At 41.2% G+C, this 18,229-nt stretch overlaps 1 protein-coding gene across 1 annotated transcript; it reads right to left on the bottom strand.

The window, feature by feature from the left end:
• Nucleotides 1–4,455: 4,455 nt before the first annotated feature.
• On the bottom strand, nucleotides 4,456–17,803 carry RCN2 (reticulocalbin 2). Its single transcript, XM_086471625.1, has 7 exons — nucleotides 17,693–17,803; nucleotides 17,416–17,521; nucleotides 14,691–14,887; nucleotides 12,045–12,158; nucleotides 10,411–10,507; nucleotides 7,849–7,991; nucleotides 4,456–4,943 (listed from the first exon to the last, which is right to left on the bottom strand). Exons 1-7 carry the CDS (start codon nucleotides 17,801–17,803, stop codon nucleotides 4,791–4,793), a joined length of 921 nt encoding a protein of 306 aa, XP_086327751.1. The 3' UTR covers nucleotides 4,456–4,790.
• Between the last annotated feature and the right edge of the window lie 426 nt (nucleotides 17,804–18,229).

Here is an 18,229-nt window from a genome sequence, read left to right as displayed (position 1 = left end):
ATTTATATATACGTATAATATACATGTTATAACAAGAATAACTTGTTACATTAAAAGCAACGCTGAGATCAGCGTTCACCTTGTGAGAGGTTTTACTTATTAATTCTAGCAAGCTGTGGGGATTTTTTTAAGACAGAGGAGGAACGGATAGCTTGTAGTTGGAAATGCTGCATACTCAAAATATCTTACAATATATAGAAAAATAAACACACTTTGCCGAATGGTTTAGATAGGACCACTTTGAACAGGATGATTTGTGCCTCCTGGTCTGTGCAAGACAGGTCTCTGCTTCAATCGGAGCCGACTTCAAAGACAGATCACTTTGCCCAGGACCTTTTTGAGCTCTGACTATCTCCAGGGTGGAAATTCTTCCACCGCCTCTCTGGGCCCGTTTCACTGCTTAACAACCACTACTGCGAATTTTTCATCTAGTCAGAATTTCCCTTGCTGGAACTTGTGACTGTTGCCTCCTGTTGCTTCGCAGTGCACCTCTGAGAAGTCTGGCTTGTTTACACCAGCAGTGTAATTTTGCTTGTTCTGTCACCCATCCACTTTCCTTGAGATGAGCTGTGCTTTTGGCAGGATGTGTTTTTGTAGATAGTAAGTGTGTGAGCTGCTACGTGTTCTGGAAAATTTTGCAAATCTAAGCTCTGTAGTGTTGATACTTCATCTACTTGCTGTCATACTCTCCCTTTGCCCTGTTCACCTCGTATTTTTACATGCAATGTTTGTTTAGAAATAAAATTTTGCTAGTTCCTTGATTTCATAAATTGAATTATTTTTGAACAAGCAGAGGAATTGTGTTCTTTTCATCGAGTATTTGTTCCTCTGAAAGTCTCTCTCACTTAGACGTCATCCAAAGAATCATGCTAATGCATATTCCCACAGAGCTGGGGATGGCCCCTGAATTAGGGGTAACTAATTTTGAGGATGAGAATGAGGTTGCCAATGAGAATGCTCAGTCTCTCTAAGAAACCTGAGTGGTTACTACATGGAAACAAAGTGCTTTAACCAGCTTCTGTATTTGAATTGGGAATATTCTGCACGTGCTGCTTACAAAGTGAGATCAGCTGTAACAGGCCAGAGACCTTCAGTACAACGGGCTGAAGTAGGGTGCCTCTTCATCTCAAAGCAGTGTATTGACAAAGAAAATGAGACACTTAACCTTCACCATCTCTCTTTTTAGTCTTTCTGTAAGTCAAAGATAAGGTTTCAATTCTGAGTTTGATCTTTTCAGGTTTTCAGACTGGCTGTTTTGAGCTGTTCCATAACCTGAACTGTGTTCACAAAACTTCTGCAGCTAGAAGCTGTGCGGTTTAATCAAATAAAGTCTCCTTCCTCAAAAGGGAATTCTGGGATGAAATGTAGCATTAGCTGAATCTGCTCTTGCTTTCTAAAATATCCCTACAACCTGTTTTTGTTTGGTTGGTGAGGAGTCTCTTAGAAAGGCTGAGAGACCTGGGGCTCTTCCGCCTGGAGAAGACTGAGAGGGGACCTTATCAACACTTGCAAATACCTAATGGGCGGGTGTCAAGAGGATGGGGCCAGGCTCTTCTCAGTGGTGCCCAGCGACAGGACAAGGGGCAACGGGCACAAACTGGGGCACAGGAAGTTCTGCCTCAACATGAGGAAAAACTTCTTTACTCTGAAGGTGGCAGAGCCCTGGAACAGGCTGCCTAGGGAGGCTGTGGAGTCTCCTTCTCTGGAGACTTTCAAAACCCGCCTGGACATGATCCTGTGCGACTTGCTGTAGGTGACCCTGCTTTAGCAGGGGGTTGGACTAGGTGATCTCCAGAGGTCCTTTCCAACCCCTGCCATTCTGTGATTCCGTCTGTGATTGGTGAGAAAATGAGAAAAGAATCAAAGTTCCAATACAGGTGGGACAGACAGGAACACAGAGACTCCCAAAGTACTATGTCCTTAAGAAACCAGGCACAAAACAGTCCCTTAGTTTTTCAAAGCCTATCATCTTGGCTATCACAGCAGCCTCTGTGCTTTCAAAACAAAGCATCAGTTTTACATGACAAAACAGCACAAGACACGGTCCTTTGTTCCAAAATATCTTCATGGTTGAGCACATGTGGTTACAGCTGACATTTGGATGTTGTGGAAAACATTCTGTAAAGCCTGGCAGAGGGGAGAGACCTACGAGACACTGCTCTCGGCCTTCCCCATACAGAGCGGCTTTGAATTTTCTACAAAGAATAGGGCCAACAGGAAACATAAAGACTAGGCTAGTCTGGGTTACTTGGTGTGTGACTTTCGCAGGCAATGGTAATCCCAGACTCAGTACCAGTCATTCCCTCTATAAATATATAGAATAAATAATAGTTAATAAATGTTAAAATAGTTAAAAATGCTAGGTAAGGGACTTCATCAGTGCATAGCCCTGAAAATACTGGAGCCACTCTCAAGTCGGATATTTGGATAGACTTCACTGCATGTAAGAGGTGGATTGCCAGTTCGGGCAACCTAGCCACTAGATTAAACCATCAAAAGCCACAAATCTTTCCAAGACTGTGAAAGCACTATTAGGCTTCTAATCCTAAAGCAAAAGAAGCCTAATTTTAACAACATTATCAGAAATCAAAAGAAGTCTCATTAATTTACCCCAGGAATTACAGAAACGTTCAACAGAATTCAACATTATTAGAGGATTGAGCTTAGCACTTCTCCAAACCCCCATTTCAGTTACATTAACCATTATATTGTTTCCTTTTGAAGTTCTAGCTCTCTGTGCCCCTAAAATTACATTGAGCTGCAAAGTGACGAAAGCTGTAGTTCTGTGTCTCACATGAGCTAAGCACTAATGATACCTAACGTGATTTGCTTACAGAAATACTAAAATAACTAATAAATTGGTTGTTTGGCACAGAGTCCAAGATGGGGACTGTATAAATGCCAAGCTGTGTGGCAGTTTACTGCTCTTGCTATACCTCTTCTTATTCTTGGTTTATGCACTCTGTTGCAATCCAACAAATGACTTGGAGCTGGGTCAAAGAGCAAAGGACAGCGGCATCCTTCCAAAGGCATTCTTTTTTCCCCTTGTTTTGGAAGTTGAACTTTCAAGTTGATGATGACATTTGTAATACTGGGTACGCAGTTGAATCTGTCATTAAGACTTGCTTTAAAATGACATAAAGAATAATAACAAATGGGCAACTTTGGCTGTATCTCAAACCAACAAAGATGACAACAACTGTTTTAATATTCCCAAACACACTGGATTTAATTAGACTAGTTTTCTTCACATCAGATCCCACCACCAACTTGGCAATAGTTGTACTCACATTCCCAGGAACTAGAATAAGCAACTATGGGTAGAAAAACCCTCAACCACTAAAACTGAAAAAGCGTTTTGAATTTCTGTCACTATGATATCTAAAAAAATACAGTAGAAGTGTATGTAGTTTTGTTCTGAATCAAAATGGCTCGCCTTCTAACGATGATACTTCAACACCTATGTCAAAATGAATTTCCTGTTTGTTCTGAGAATAATTAAGAGATGGTATATCAGGAAAAAAGAACAAGGCAGAACTAGTTGCTTTTACTCAATAGAGTTGGGAGGAAGAAAAACATTAGTCAGGAAGAATGCTGCAGGAGCATTGCAGGAGTTAGTTACCTAGGAATTAAAAAACCTTAATACACTACACGATCTGTTCTGCGAGGCTTTGTCTTTGTTTAGAATACCCAGCTCATTTCTGTGACTTTCTAGGAGACAAAAAACGAACACTTGTGCTTTCCTAAATTGAATCTGTTGTGCCATTAACCATTCAGACTATTTCAGATAATCACATAACGGGACAGTACTCACTTTAATGAATGGTAATCGTGGAGCTTTCAACCAAAGTTAACTTTTAGAGGCTATTACTGCAAATATTATGTAATGCCTTGATGCTTGACAGTTCCATATATTGCAAATCAAGAAAAAACAAATGAATTGCTTGTACAAACTTCTCCTGAAGATGCTAAATGCACACCTTGCTTTTTTTGAATCTTTTTTACATGTAGATGAGATAACGCATCTTTGGATAATAAAAGCTAAGAATGTTGCCGTTGTACGTTAGGAACACTGCATACATTGTTCACATTCCATGGAGCTGCTATGGGTGACCCACAGTAAGTAATAAATAGACAAAACACAGAAAGACAGAATATTTCAAGTTTTAATCCAGCAAATGAAGAGGTTCTTAACACTGTAAAATACCATCGTATTGCTAATGCTGTAGAATTGTACATTAAAAACAATTATTGTCTATAGATGTAAAAATAGCAAGTTTTATGATACAATAAAACACAGTATAGAAACCATTTAAAATTAAGTAGAAACCTCTTAAACAATTGAGGCATTCATCTAAGTGTTTCTCCAAACGTATTAAATAAAACACAGTTAATACTCTAGACATCCCCCCACCTTCCCCACTCCCCACCCTAATTAAACTGATTAGAAAAAATAGTAGTCTCTCAGTCACTGTTTTGCATTCTTTCAGAATCATTTAGATTTTCCACTTTCTTCAAGTACAGTAGAACAACTCTTCACAATACAGTACTACCCCTGAAGTAATTTATTTCCCAACACTACGTAATTCTGGAAGTAAGATTAATTTTGAAGGCTAGAAGAGGCCCAAGGAAGTCTGCAGGAGGGCAATTAAATTTTGAATGCAAATTATTTACACAAATGTTAGTGTACTATAATTACAGCATAAAACTTGCAAAATAGCTGATGGGTGCTTTTAACAAAAGCTCCAAATGAAAGAAAGGGAAGAAAAACAGATTACAAAATAAATAATCTAAAGTTCTTCATGATAGAAACGTTCATCATTAAGCTGTCTACCATAATCCGTTGCTTCGCTGTTAAGGAACAAATCCTGGTTCTTAAGAATTTCTGCTTCAGAAAGCTTTTTATCATCATTCAAATCCATTTCTTCAATAAGGTGAAGAGCCTTTAAAATAAATGGAACACCATGTGCACAGTTAATAGATATGAGCATTTATAAATAATGCTTTTGGAATGGCTTTGTCAAAGTCCTGCCACAAAACCATTATTTGTAACAAGCTAGACAAGATTTTGCATTCAGAACAGAGCCTTTCTTTCCTTGGTTCCTTTCCCTTTGCCTCTCTCATTTGGCAAAATCACAATATAAAATCTCTACCCTCACTATCACTTCTAAAGCAACAAATCAATGTCAAACCCATAGCTTTGTTTTGAGGGGTGGAAGACAGTATTAAACTAGTGAAGATTAATCATCTTCCTGCAAGCACCCATAGTCCTTGAAATCCACAGGCGAGAGCAGTACACGGCTTTAGTGTACGATCTGCAGAAAATGCAAGCTTAGCACACCAGCCAGAGATCTGGTGTTTTCAGAGGGCTCCTCTGGACATTCAGCCACTGAGTGACAGCTACAATAGCAAGTTCTTGAGGTGTGCGACCTCAACTAGGATTTGAGCCAAGACAGTCTTGAAGTTGAGCATTCTCTTTCAGAAGCGTGCACCTGCTATCTCAGTCACATATTCACCCTGTGTCTGAGAAGAGAAGCGTTGTTCACAGCTCTCAGCTTACGCTGTAGGCACTCTGGCTTTCAACTCAGGAGGTGTCTACTCTGCTAAGCCATTTTTTATTTCCTGAACCTGTGGAGACTCACTTTTCCATCACCCATGCACATTAGAAAAAAAAAGTAGGGATAGCGATTTGCAGCTGGATGTTCTGTATCTATTTGTGATTTGCAGAAAATCCTTCATGGTTGTACTTCATGATTAAAATGTAACTGGAAAGAACTTGATGTCAACTGTGAGAAGGAGATTTCTATCTCCAACAGTGGACGAGATGAGCCATCTATGCACAGGAGCTTCAACTTTGGTAGCAATTCATGTTTCCCCCCATTTTCTGAAGGCAAAAGCTTGGTTTTCTGAAAAGACTTTTTAATACTAAATCATGACAATGTCAAATGAAACGGCAAGATTAAAAAATTCTCATATTTTTGCTTATTTATATATTATAAAAGGAGGGAAGTTCAGCAGTAAAACAAAAAAAATGCAGAATATTTTAGCTGTAGCTTATTCACAAGTGTCACATAGCTAACAGCAGCTCTACTGAACCTATTATTTCTCAGAAATAAAGGAGTCCTAGTCTTACATGGATTTTGGTTTTATTTGCTAAACATCTACAGATAGAATGATTTAGAGAATCCTTCTGTTCCTAGTTTTTCTGATTGGTTTGCCTCAATATAACTGTTTAGTGACTTTTTTTTTTTAATTAACTATTACTTACACTTAAGCTGACTACATCACCAAAAAGGACTGAAGAAAAAAACAGGGACTAACGTCAGCCAAGCAGATTTTAAAAGCATTCTGCATGGCAAAAGCTAAAAGATTATTAAGACAAACATCTTGGTAAACACAGATCAATTCCTGGAAATGGAATGTATTGTAATTTTTTCTAATTTTTATGTTATTTAGCTACCAGGTTTCTCAAGTCATTTTGCAACGCCAAAATGCAACTGCAATATTCAGCTTTCAAACAGCCATTTATGACTTAAGTCAATCCCTTTAGAATCGATGATTTTGCTGAGCCCTTACATTAACTAAAGAAAAAATATAGCACATTAGAGAAAAATAAAAAACTGATTTCTTGCAGAACTGAGTTATTATTACAGCATGGCCTTGCTATAAACTAGAGTTTGAATTAATAGCAAAGAACTGCTAAAAAAAAAAAAGCAAACACAAAAGTACAAATAGACTGAACATCGCACACAATTCATGTCAGCTAGAACAGTATTGTTTCTGCAAAATAAGAACCAACCAGCCTCAAGAGTCAGATGTTAAAACAAGTCTGTGTGAAGGCTTACAGCTCCACGTTTACAAAAACACTACTAGAGCAATTTTACAGCTTAGCTTCCTACGAGCCGAGCTACGTGAGCAGCCAGTGCTGCGTGCTAGCCACATTGCTTTTTCTGTCACCCACAGAGCTGAAAAAGGAAGAGGTGGGACCCCAGTAAGGAGATGGCCCAGCACAGCAGATGGGCTGCGCTGTTAGACACAAAGCATCGCCTGTCTTCACCAGGAATCATGGAGGCATAGGAAGACCTCTTGTTCCTGCCACTCTGAACACCAAAATCCTCCAGGGCAAAGGAAAGGACTTGGACAAATTAAGATAAAAAATTACTAGCAGAAAGGCAGAAATCCTCTCTATCGCAGCCAGCCACTGTGAAGTCTGCTTACTAAAACAGGTTGCTTTGGAACACTCAGTGCTTCTACTGCTGGCTATGGAAAAATAAAGACAGCTAAAATGAGAATCCTCTGAAACCTATTACAGCATTCCACCCCTGACTAAACCATTTATTATAACGATCAAAGTTTGCATTACAGCATCTTGAATCACAGAGTCCTTCTCTTTTCTTGTACTTACGAAAAGACAAGTTTTTAGTTCCACAAATTTTGGTGATTTAGAGTTAGAAGAGTCACATCAATTTTTGTTTTCAAAATGTTGCTCTCAGTATATAAGAGCTTCTTTTAGTAGTATATCTCATTAGATTTACCTACAATAACTACAAAATAACTGATTAAAATACTGTACCCTTAAGTCAAACCAAATAAGCTATTAAAACATGTAGAAAAGCACTTGGTTAATTTACAAACATTAATACAGTAGGAACTTCAAATTTGCCTAATGCAGTTAAAGGACCTGCATTCATTGTCAAACAGAAAAAAGGTTAAAAATACATGCAAATATCTATTAAGCATTTTTATCAACTAAGACATGATAAAGCTGAATGCATCTGTAATTTTGTTATGATACCTTCAAAATTCTACTGCATTAATTAAAATCTAAACAGCAGTCAAAACACATACCTCCTCTTGTGCAATACCCTGATTATTAGGTACTATCCAAGACAACAGCTCTTGAGGGTTGAGTTTTCCATCATTATCCTTGTCATAGTCATTCACAAACCGATCCTTCTCAACAAGTATCCATTCTGGATCTTCCCTTGCAGCTAGTGAGACACATTGGTAAAGTTTAAAGCCACTCTCTACCTTAAAGCATATGTTTTCACCTTTTCTCCTAAGCAAATAAACTTAAACGTCATATAACATAACAGTGATTTCATTAAACGAAGACAAGCCTTACAGACCAGTCTCAGTAGATTAAATAAATACATCTGTCCACATATGAAAAAAATACTTGTATAGAATAAAACAGAATTTAAAGCTAAGGTAATATTAAGATGGTAAATTTACAGTTGAACTAATTGGACATTAACGTTAAGGTCTACCATCAACTGAACTGTTATTTCAGTATCTCCACAATTACCCAAATTGATAGCGGAGGAAGCATACTTTATACTGAACGTGCTGCCAAGTAGATGGTTTCCTACTTATTGGGACAGCTGACATTATCGGTAGGAAAAAGTTAGTGGATGACAGAGAAATCTCACATTGACTAAGACTACTCTCCCACTAACGTACAGCAATCGTGCTGCAGATATCACGTTGAGAATATCCCATGACAGCCACATGCACAATACTATAGGCCTCAGACATCGGTCATCTCAGCACTTAACGGATGGAAGAAAGTAGGGAAAGGCTTTAAATCAACAAGTGTCCCCAAAAGTACGTAGATAAATAGTGGTTTGCAGTATATGGGATTATGACATTATAAGGCCATACGAAGTTTTTAGTAACATTGCACTGTCTGTTCCCCTGCTTTCACACCAAGGGAGGTCCGTCCATGACAGGTAACCAAGAAGGCAAAGCTCTTGATTAGTGCAGGCTCAACAGACTCAGGCCAACGCCGCAGGCTTTCAAATTAGTTTACTGTCTAATATTTTTTTGTTTTCTAATATACCTGGAATATATCCAAAGCAATTTCATTTACTGTTGTTATTTATTTCTTTATTTATACACTTGTTTTATACTTACCCTATACGCTGGTATTGCATCCTGCAGCCTAGCCAGCAATCTTAAACTTGTCTCTAACTCTTCAAGACATTTAGAAGCAATTTATCAAACAGATAAAAATTGCAAACAAGCACGAACAGATATTAAGACTTCCTAAACCTTATGAAAGTCAAAAGTAGTTGGCATCACAAGCAGATAAATTAACAGTTTAAAAATAATTAGGTTTCTATTATAAAAGAACAAAAAGAGTCAAGTCCCTCTCCTTTCTTTCTAACATCTAGTCTGCAAGTAGCTTATCCCTTAATGTCACAATTCACCACACATTGTTGCCCAAAACCATGATGATTAAGAAACCAGGCCCATCATGTAGTTTATTAGTCATTTTAGAGTGTGCTGCAGGAACACTGACTGCAGAAGAGATGGCAATTCAGAGAAAAGTTGAAGTAGGTTCTACAATTATAGCTGATTCTGAATTCTTGCTTAATGACAAAGCTGTTATCATTACTGCAAGGACCCTAGCAACAATTTCACTCCTTTCCAACAACTTCAGATAGACTGGCTTGGAAAACCTTTTTTCAAGTCAGAGCAGGTAAAAGATAAAAGAACCCTGTAGTTTCATCAGAGATCTATTTTTTTACTGGTTCTGGCAAACAAAGATGGTTATAAAGGGTGAAATTCCAGATGGTTGACTGGAGTGAAGAAAAATTATTTCTCCCCTATTTCTCCATATCCTCATGTGGTTAAACATTTTCCCCAGCTAGGATGTTAGTCCACACTTAAGAATTAGCACTCCTTAGGACCAAGCAGACTTTCCACATGCCACTGGTCTTTTTAGAACTGGAGGAGTTATCTGCCCTATCTTGTAGCAAATCAAATACAGCCTATAAAATATTTATCTATTAGTAACATACCTGGAGAAAAGTATTGATAAAACCAGCTGAGTGACCTTTTTCTTGTTAAAGAAGGAATACAGGAAGTTTAAGGAAGGGCAGGAATAGAAAAAACCCCAAAAGTGAAAGCAGATAGGCTTTTGATATATGGTACAGTGAACAGACTCCTTACACCTCCCCTCCACCTCTCTTAAAACACACACAGCTTCAATCCTTCTTAAGCAAGGCTGACAGCTGCCGCCTTAAGCTGATAAAGACCAGCAAAGTTCAATGTTAACATTCGTGCTGGCTGGTTTTGCAGATGTGTTCAGTTAGCAAAACTGCATCTTATTTCAGCTGCATACCCAGGGATGAGAAGTACGCTTCAGTCTTTAGGAAAACTAGAACTTGCAAGGCAACAGTGGAATGGGCTGTACACAAACTCCTGCCAAATACATACAAGGCAGACTGAAATAATGATCTATTATGTCCAGTACTAGGAAACTGAACTGTTCTAAAAGTATAATGTTACTCAGAACCTGTAAGTCGAGGCTTAAAAAGCTGAAAATAAAGGTGCATACAATTCACTCCATTCCAAAAGCTTTTGTTCAGTTCCTTCTTTCATGCCCCCACCCTTTTTCCTTACTTGGGTCTCTTCTGTAATCACCAAGGAATTCTTCCAGGCTAACAAATCCATCACCATCTTTATCATGTTCTTCTAAAGCCTCCTGAATGACAAAGTCCTTTCGTAGACATGCAAAACGCAAAATATAAATTTGTGAAAAATTAGCAACTTGTAATCAAGAGAGACAGCAATAAATCATTTTAGAGCAATAAGGTATTCTTTAAAGTAAAGACTCTGACATTTCAAATCTGCTTTTCTGTTTTATGCAGACTACTGCAGTAATCGGTTCCTGTGCAACAAACCAGATCTGTTCTTAAGAGTTTAGGATGTCGGGTTTTATGAAAACCAAATCCGAAAGATGTACATAGAGTTGAAATCCTTTAACATAATTCAAAACTACGAAAGTAGCTGAGAAACATGAATTTGTACAAAGCTGTATCATCTCATTTCACTTGTCTTTTTTATTGTAATGCATTCCCTAATTTGCATTTTTGCAACTTTATGAAATTGTTAGGAAAACTGGCTGGTCTTTTGCTCCTGTGTTTCCCAGTGAAGCCAGTGTGCCTGTTTTTGTAGTTCTGTCTTTTCTTGTTTGTCCATAATCAACAGTTATGTCAACATGAACAGAGACTCTGTTTGCACGGCACTCCTCCTGGCAGTTGGCTCTGCAGCATCATAGCCAAAACTGAAGGCTCTATTGCTGAAAAGCACCAGTGTACTTATAACTGGGGCCAGCTGTCGGTACGGAGCTGGAATGACACCAACAGCCACAGCAGTGATGAAACATGATCAACGACAAAGCACTCCTGGCTGAAATAATAATCCCACAAACTCTGACCATAGTACAGACAATACTAAAACTTCAGATGGGTTTGAATGCTCTTTGTGGCTGGAGAAGGAAGTTGTAGCGAGGCGGGGGTCAGTCTGTTCTCCCTAGTAACAAGCAACAGAACAAGGGGAAATGGCCCTAAGCTGCACCAGAGGAGGTTCAGGCTGGATACTAGGAAGAATTTCTTTACTGAAGGGGTTGTCAGGTGTTGGAACAGGCTGCCCGGGGGGGGGGGTGGAGTCACCATCCCTGGAGGTGTTTAAGAGATGGGTAGGTGTTGTACTTAGGGACACGGTTTAGTGGTGTGGATAGATCTAGGACAAAGGTTGGACTCCATGATCGTGAAGGTCTCTTCCAACCAAAACTGTTCTACGATTCTGATTCTATTTGGTCCCTTTAAGCAAAGTGAGACTAACTGGCACTTGACCTCTTCCTGTGCAAAGAAATCTTTCCTGTAAGTCCCCCTAACCAGAACTGAACTCTGAACTGGGCATGAAACTTCCTCAGGCTAAAAATCTCACTGAAGTATTTCCAACCTAACAGAGTTTAGAGATAGCCATGTCAGCCCAATCCCAGAAGCTGGGGATAGTTGTGCAATACTAGTTCTTGAAACAGATTTCAAAGAAAAGCACTGAACTACCACTCCAGCTCCTGACCTCCAGCACTGGATCCACAACACATTGTCTGACTTTTAATTTGGTCTGTAAGAGCAGGACATGTAACTGCTCAAGAGCACACTTCCCCTAGTACTGGGGCTAAGCACGTGCATTAAAAAGACGGTGCATCTATATATACAGGCTGATAAAGATACTCTCCTAAATCTTACCGTCATATACTCCACTTCTTCAGGATGTTCAAAAGCAACAAATTCATCCACATTTAGATCAGGAACATCATCTCTATTAGCTTTTTCAAAACGCTTTTTCTCCTTTAAATGAAGCTTAGAAAACAGATTTAGTTAGAGCACTTAATGAAAAGGAAAAACAATATTATAGTAGCTGGCTGTAAGCTCATTAGAATATTAATTGTTTCACATTACCTACTCATATTATACTGATGTTATATTTTCACTAGAAAGAGCTCATCCAGAGCAATGAGAACAGCACTTGTAATTGAACAGCACTTCGTTTTATTCTAGGAATTGCATAAAAACTTCCTTTTTTTTTCAATTTAAGGACACATTTAAAACACACTCTTAGCCAAGGCTTCAAAAACACAAAAGGGAAATAATGAAAAGACCAAGAATTCTTGTCTTTACACATGCTTCCTCTTCTAAAAGTCACCATTCCCAAACTAACCTAGTGAAATACAATGATTATAATTAATGGTAGCCATTGCAAATTCCAAAGTGTACATTTTAAGACATTAACCTTCTTGATCTGTATCTCATTTATATCAAGGGCTGTTTGTAGTTCAAAAACGTCTTGAAATACCATATATTTAAAACGCCTTTTCTGAAGCCATTTTAAGTGCTGAAGGATTAGACAGATTCCCTTAATACAGGACTGCTGTCCACTACCTCTGGGCATATTTCAAGGCAAAGTTGCTCCTTTAACCCATTTTAAGTATAAATATTAGCATGCCTTTGAAAAATAAAGCATACCCACAAAAATCAGGTAAGTTCTTATTCCTGAGTGTCTTGCACTTCCTGTTTCTGTATTCCAAATGTGCAAAAATGTTCTATTTTTTTCTTTTCATTTCGTAGTCTCTTTAGACAAAATAAAAGACCCACACCATCAACAACTGATCTCTACTCAAACTGTATGTGATGTAAGCTATAAAAATTTTGGAATCCCACGATTAAATGTGACTATCGGTGTGACCCTGATCTGGATAAAGGAGTGGCCAGCAATCCAGAGACTACAAATGCTTTACAAATAACCATTTGAAACTGTACTTCCTAGTTTATACCGTATTTATTGACACTTCTCTCAAAGTTAGGTTAACCTGATTAATACAGAGCATAACATGTAACAAAGTGTAAGACCTTACCTATTCTGAAAACCAATTAAATGTACTCATAAAGAAAAGCTGACCTTAGCTGAGAGTTTAAATGGGAAGGCAATTCAAAAGGACTGACTACAGAAAAGTATGAGACTGCAACATAAACTTGAACTATTGAGGGAAAGTCTATTTTTCAGTGTTGTTTTGAGATGTGATGAACAAGGCTGCCACCTTCTGGTAAATTCATGTTTACTTGATGTCAATTCCAAATCAATACCATAGTCTTAACACTTCCATTTTGATTAGAGCAGGATGACTAATTTCCAAAGGCAAGGAAAACGCTGAAGATGGCTGACATACGATGCTTGTACAATGCTGCTAATTCTGCTCTTCACAACGTATGTTGAAGAAGTCAGCAAGCTGGAAAACCCAGCAAGCAGTCAAAGTACAGCTGCAAGCAAGTAGGAGTTCTAGCTCAGTGTATGCATTTATGATGGCAGTATCTCAAACATGGGATTAATATTTTGACTGGCAGTTCCATTTAGAGTCTTGTTTTATATAAAAGCTATGTAATTATTCAGTTAAGTGACCTCCAAAGCTTTACAGTTTGTTTCTTCCGCGTGGAAAATCCCCCGCCCACTGTCTTATTTTAGCTTCACTTCTGCCAACATCCTATACCACCTACTACTTTACTAAAAGCAGCTAAAGCAATCCTCACAGATAAAAAAAAAACTACAAAAACCCCACAAAACTCAGGTGAGAATAGTCTAAAACCTCACTTATTCTCTTTTGGGGAAATATTTACATGTACTTATAAATGCATAACTTGAAAGGAAACAAGTTTTCCTATGCAATGATTCTTGGTGAACCTCTCCTCCCTGCCTCTCTTGCCTCCTTCCTTTCCTCTCTAAAAAAATCTGCTTTCATATGTGAGATTAATCCATAACTTCTGCTATTTATACATCCAGATTTAGCTATCAGAGTTGCATTTTCATTGCTAAAAATGTCTGAATTGCTATGGCTTTCTCTGTGGGTCTCTAATGGACAGGAAATGTTAAAGCTGGCAAGACTGATACTCCACACTGAGTACGTGAGAAATAATGGAAGAAGGGGACAGAACAGTGCAATAAAGGGGGTTAAAGAGTACAAGAGTTTCCTTTACCTCCAACACCAGTGCTACTGGCCCCTGCTGAAGGCAGGACACTGGTTAGGCTACAGACCTAATTTAATTGATTGTTTTAAGACGATGGCTGGAGACTGTGCTCTGTGATAAGACTGTCAATAGTTATACTCTGCTCAGCTAGCAAGATATACTCAGGAGGTACAATTTCATTCTGTCTTTGTTTTGTTGGTAGTAGCTTTAACACTCCATTACTTTCCTTTAATTACTCCCCTATCTCAGATAGATGAAAGTGTTAAAACATGTGCCAGCTGCTACGATTTCTCTACCCATCTTGTTCCGTCACAATAAACAAACATTGCTGCCTTTTGCCAACAGCCTACAGAAACTGATGCTGAAACATTTTACCTGGCGAAATGATTCTTCTTCTTGATCCTCCAGGACAGTGTTCTCATCAAAATCAATTACACGATCATACATTTGCATATTATACTCCTTCCAAGACACTAATCCATCACCATCTTTGTCATAGTCATTGAAGTGTTGCTTAGCTTCTTGCGTAACATAATGTTTAAAAGACTGCTGTATCCAGGAACTCAGCTCATCTGTCAAAATCATTAAAAATATAATAAAATTTTTAAAAATCAGAATCATCTGCACTATAAAAACTGTAAAGATACTACAGGTCTGTTCAGGCTGGAATATACTGCGCAATTCAGATGTAAGCACACAAGCAAGAGGTTAGCTAAAGCAAAACCATCTGTTTCCTCTATGCTGTAGCTTTTTTCAAGTTAACTGAATGAGAGAACAGATCACAGCTACACCCTTCAGTTTTTCTTTCGTAGTACCATTTCCCCATTGACACCCTTGGGCTAGAGTTAACACGGTTACTTTAATCTGACGTATACTGGTGCTGCTGGAAGAAGTGTGGTGCATCCCTCTCTGATACACATGGGAAGTGGCAGGAAAAAATGATTACAGGTGGCACTCATACAGCTGCACAGTGAACTGGATCACTAAAAACTGATCCTGTAAGAAGGAAGATCCTTAGTTTTCGGCCGAGAAAGTACCATTATTTAGCTCACTGGGACTTGCACAACGGAAGCAGGGAGCCTGCCCCCTTTGGTGCCCCATGGCATTTATGTCAGCTTGCAAAGATTATGTGGCCATGCCTTTCCAAACCTGAAGCCAACCAGCACTGTGGCATCCTTTCACCTTTTTTTTTTTTTCCTGCAGAGCTTTATGAAAATGATGCTGAATATGGTTTAGACAGACAACTCTAAACAGAACTTGGTACCCAAAAAAACCATTGCTCCCATCATCATTGTGCCCGGAAGGGGAAGACAACTTCCTCTGCATTGCAAAATTATACAGCTAAATCAACTCAGCAGAAATCCTGCTCTGAAGAGTCATGACGACTAATAAAAAAATCCTACAGAAATTACTTTGGTGTAGAAAAATCTTACAGCCTTTTTAAAATACTAAAATACCTTATTCTGCCCTTCTTGACAGACGTGTCAATACAACTTTACTAGGTTTATTTATGTATCTTTGAAAAGTGGCAAGAGTTTTTAAAAAATATATTTTGAATACTGCATGTGTACTACCAAAGGAACCAACTTTATAACAGATTCCGTGAATTGACTGAACATGTTACGTTCTGTAACCACTGAGCCTTGTGCACAAAACCAGCATAGCCCTACAAGAAACCGCAACATGGTTTCTTAAAGATGGGCAACGTGTAATTTATAGTCTTTTCCCAGCATTTAAGGCACGAGGCACAGCCATCTAAACACATAATGTCCAGTGCCGTCAATCAGAAATACTTAATGCTGCGACATTAGAGAAGCACTATTAATACATCACATCTTCTCTTGCTGTTAGCCTTCAAACGGAGGTGCCACTAACAAGGAAAGAGTTCCAAAGGAGTGTTTTGCAATATGCTGAGCTGCAAAAGCTTCAATACCATCAGTTTCTTAGTGTAAAACCACATTCCACTGTGAGTTTTCCTTTGGGAAGCGAGGGGAGGGCAAGCTTCCATTAGACTGAGAACCAAATGGAATAGATACCGTGAGGATGGAGTTCGGGTGGAATTTCTCCACTTTAAATAGACTGCTTCCCTGACAGCCTTCACATTGTGAACTGCCTGTTGTTTGTTACAGGGACCAGCCATCCCAACAAAGTCACACACCGTCTCACCTCTACACTGTCAGATAAGGAGCACTGAAGTAAGTGTGCAGTTGATTAGTTTCAGCATATAAAGTGAAAGGCATTCAAGATACACAGTTGATCTTGTCTTTAAAACTGTATTTTGTCCTCTCGCCTAGAAAGCTTCCTGTGCGTTCAGTATCATGTTAACAAAATATCGCCGTTCTGGTGTTTGAACAAGGATTCTATTTGCTCTGTGTGTGTACACGTGAGGGACTTTTTTGTCAAAATCACAGCAAAACAACAAAAACACATTTTCACAATGGGTTTTAAAATTAAATTTAGAAAGTGTCACGATGATGTAGTGAAAGGAAAGGCCTGAGTTTACTGTGGAGTTCACAAGTTTGACTGATAAAAACCCGTCTGGGGAGAGTGATACTGTATTGTGATGAAAGGAATAAATGATCCCTCAGTGTCACTGTCACCAGGTACTGAAGTGCATGCACGCAGGATTACGGCTGCAGGGTACCTTCTTTGCCTTTTACACCCGCTCTCCGAGTTGCACAAACGGGATTCCGAAATCCGCTCGATGCAAAGTGGCTTCACGCGCGCGAGGAGCGGGCACAAGCGCAAAGCCGGCCCAAGGCAGTGCTGCTCTCCCACCCGTGCTACCTCCCTCCGGTGTGCGCTCGTGGGCCCTCACTTCTTTCACACTGTTGGGGCCTGAGACACCCTCTCTGTGAAGTCTGTTGGTGACGCTGACGCGCTGCGCAAGAGGGTCGTTACGTTTGTCATGAAGATTCTCCGCAGCACCAAGCCATCGGCTGTTTCCTTCTCGAGGGCACCGGGCCAGGCCTGGCGCACGGACAAAGCCCGGTCCCCCCCCGGGCAAACCCCCCACGCGTGCTACCACCAGCTCGGCTCCGGGGCGCGCAACCCCCGCGGTCCCCGGGCCAGCGCCGTGCCGGGCGCCGCCCGCCGTTACCCTCGGAGAGGAGGCCGTCCGCGTCCGCGTCGATCTTCTTCACGATGACCCTCAGCCGCCGCTGCTGCTCTTCCGGGCTGAGCCGCGCGTACTCCTCCGCCTCCTCCTGCGGCAGAGGGGACCCCCAGTCAGCCCGTCAGCTCGCCGCCGCCCCCGGCCGCCTCGGCGCCTTCCCAGCCCGCTCGCGCCCGCCCCGCGGCCCCGCCGGCGGCAAGCCGGCCCGCTGGCGCCCGCCCCGCGTCCCCCGCGCCCGCCGGCCGGGGGCGCCGCCGCCCACCTGTCCGCCGAGCAGCGCCTCCCGGTCGTAGTCGGCACGGTGCTGCCCGCCCGCCGCGCCCAGCGCCGCCAGCGCCAGGCCCAGCGCCAGCAGCAGCGCCCGCCGCCCCATCGCGCCCGCCGAGAAGGGCAGCGCGGCGAGGGGCGGGGACAGGGGCTGCGGGGGGCGGGCCGCGCGGCGGCGGGGGGCGCGGGGCGCCGCCTGCGCCGAGGGTCGGGCCCGCGCCCCGCGGAGGCGGCGGGCGGGGCCCGGCGGGGACACCCCGCCCCGGGCGTCGCGGGCGCGGAACGCGCGCGGGTGGCGAGGGCGGGGCCTGTCCCCTCCCTTGCCCAGCCCTCGGCGCTGTGTCACGCCGCGAGGGCCCACCGCGGGTTTCCCCGCCCTCAGGCTCCTGCGGCCCGGCGGGGCGAAGGGACCGCGCGCAGAGCTGCAGGCCGGCGTCCCCACACCCCGGCATGAGCGAGGGTGGCCGGGAAACGAGCCGTGTGGGAGTTCTGCACCAAAAGGAACACACGTGTCTCTCGCTTGAGGACCAGG

This window comes from Leptosomus discolor, chromosome 11 (assembly GCF_034619465.1).
Source record: "Leptosomus discolor isolate bLepDis1 chromosome 11, bLepDis1.hap2, whole genome shotgun sequence".
Lineage (NCBI taxonomy): Eukaryota > Metazoa > Chordata > Aves > Leptosomiformes > Leptosomidae > Leptosomus > Leptosomus discolor.
This window is presented reverse-complemented; position numbering and strand designations above follow the sequence as displayed.

Bases quoted from the DNA above. Each gene is read 5' to 3' on its own strand.
- RCN2 (XM_086471625.1), bottom strand. From the start codon at position 17,803: ATGGGGCGGCGGGCGCTGCTGCTGGCGCTGGGCCTGGCGCTGGCGGCG. The intron at 7,992-10,410 runs GTAAGGAAAAAG...GTGTCTCACTAG, and splicing joins TGATTACAGAAGAGACCCAA to CTGCAAGGGAAGATCCAGAA. The intron at 4,944-7,848 runs GTATGTGTTTTG...TTTATTTTAAAG, and splicing joins AGGGTATTGCACAAGAGGAG to GCTCTTCACCTTATTGAAGA.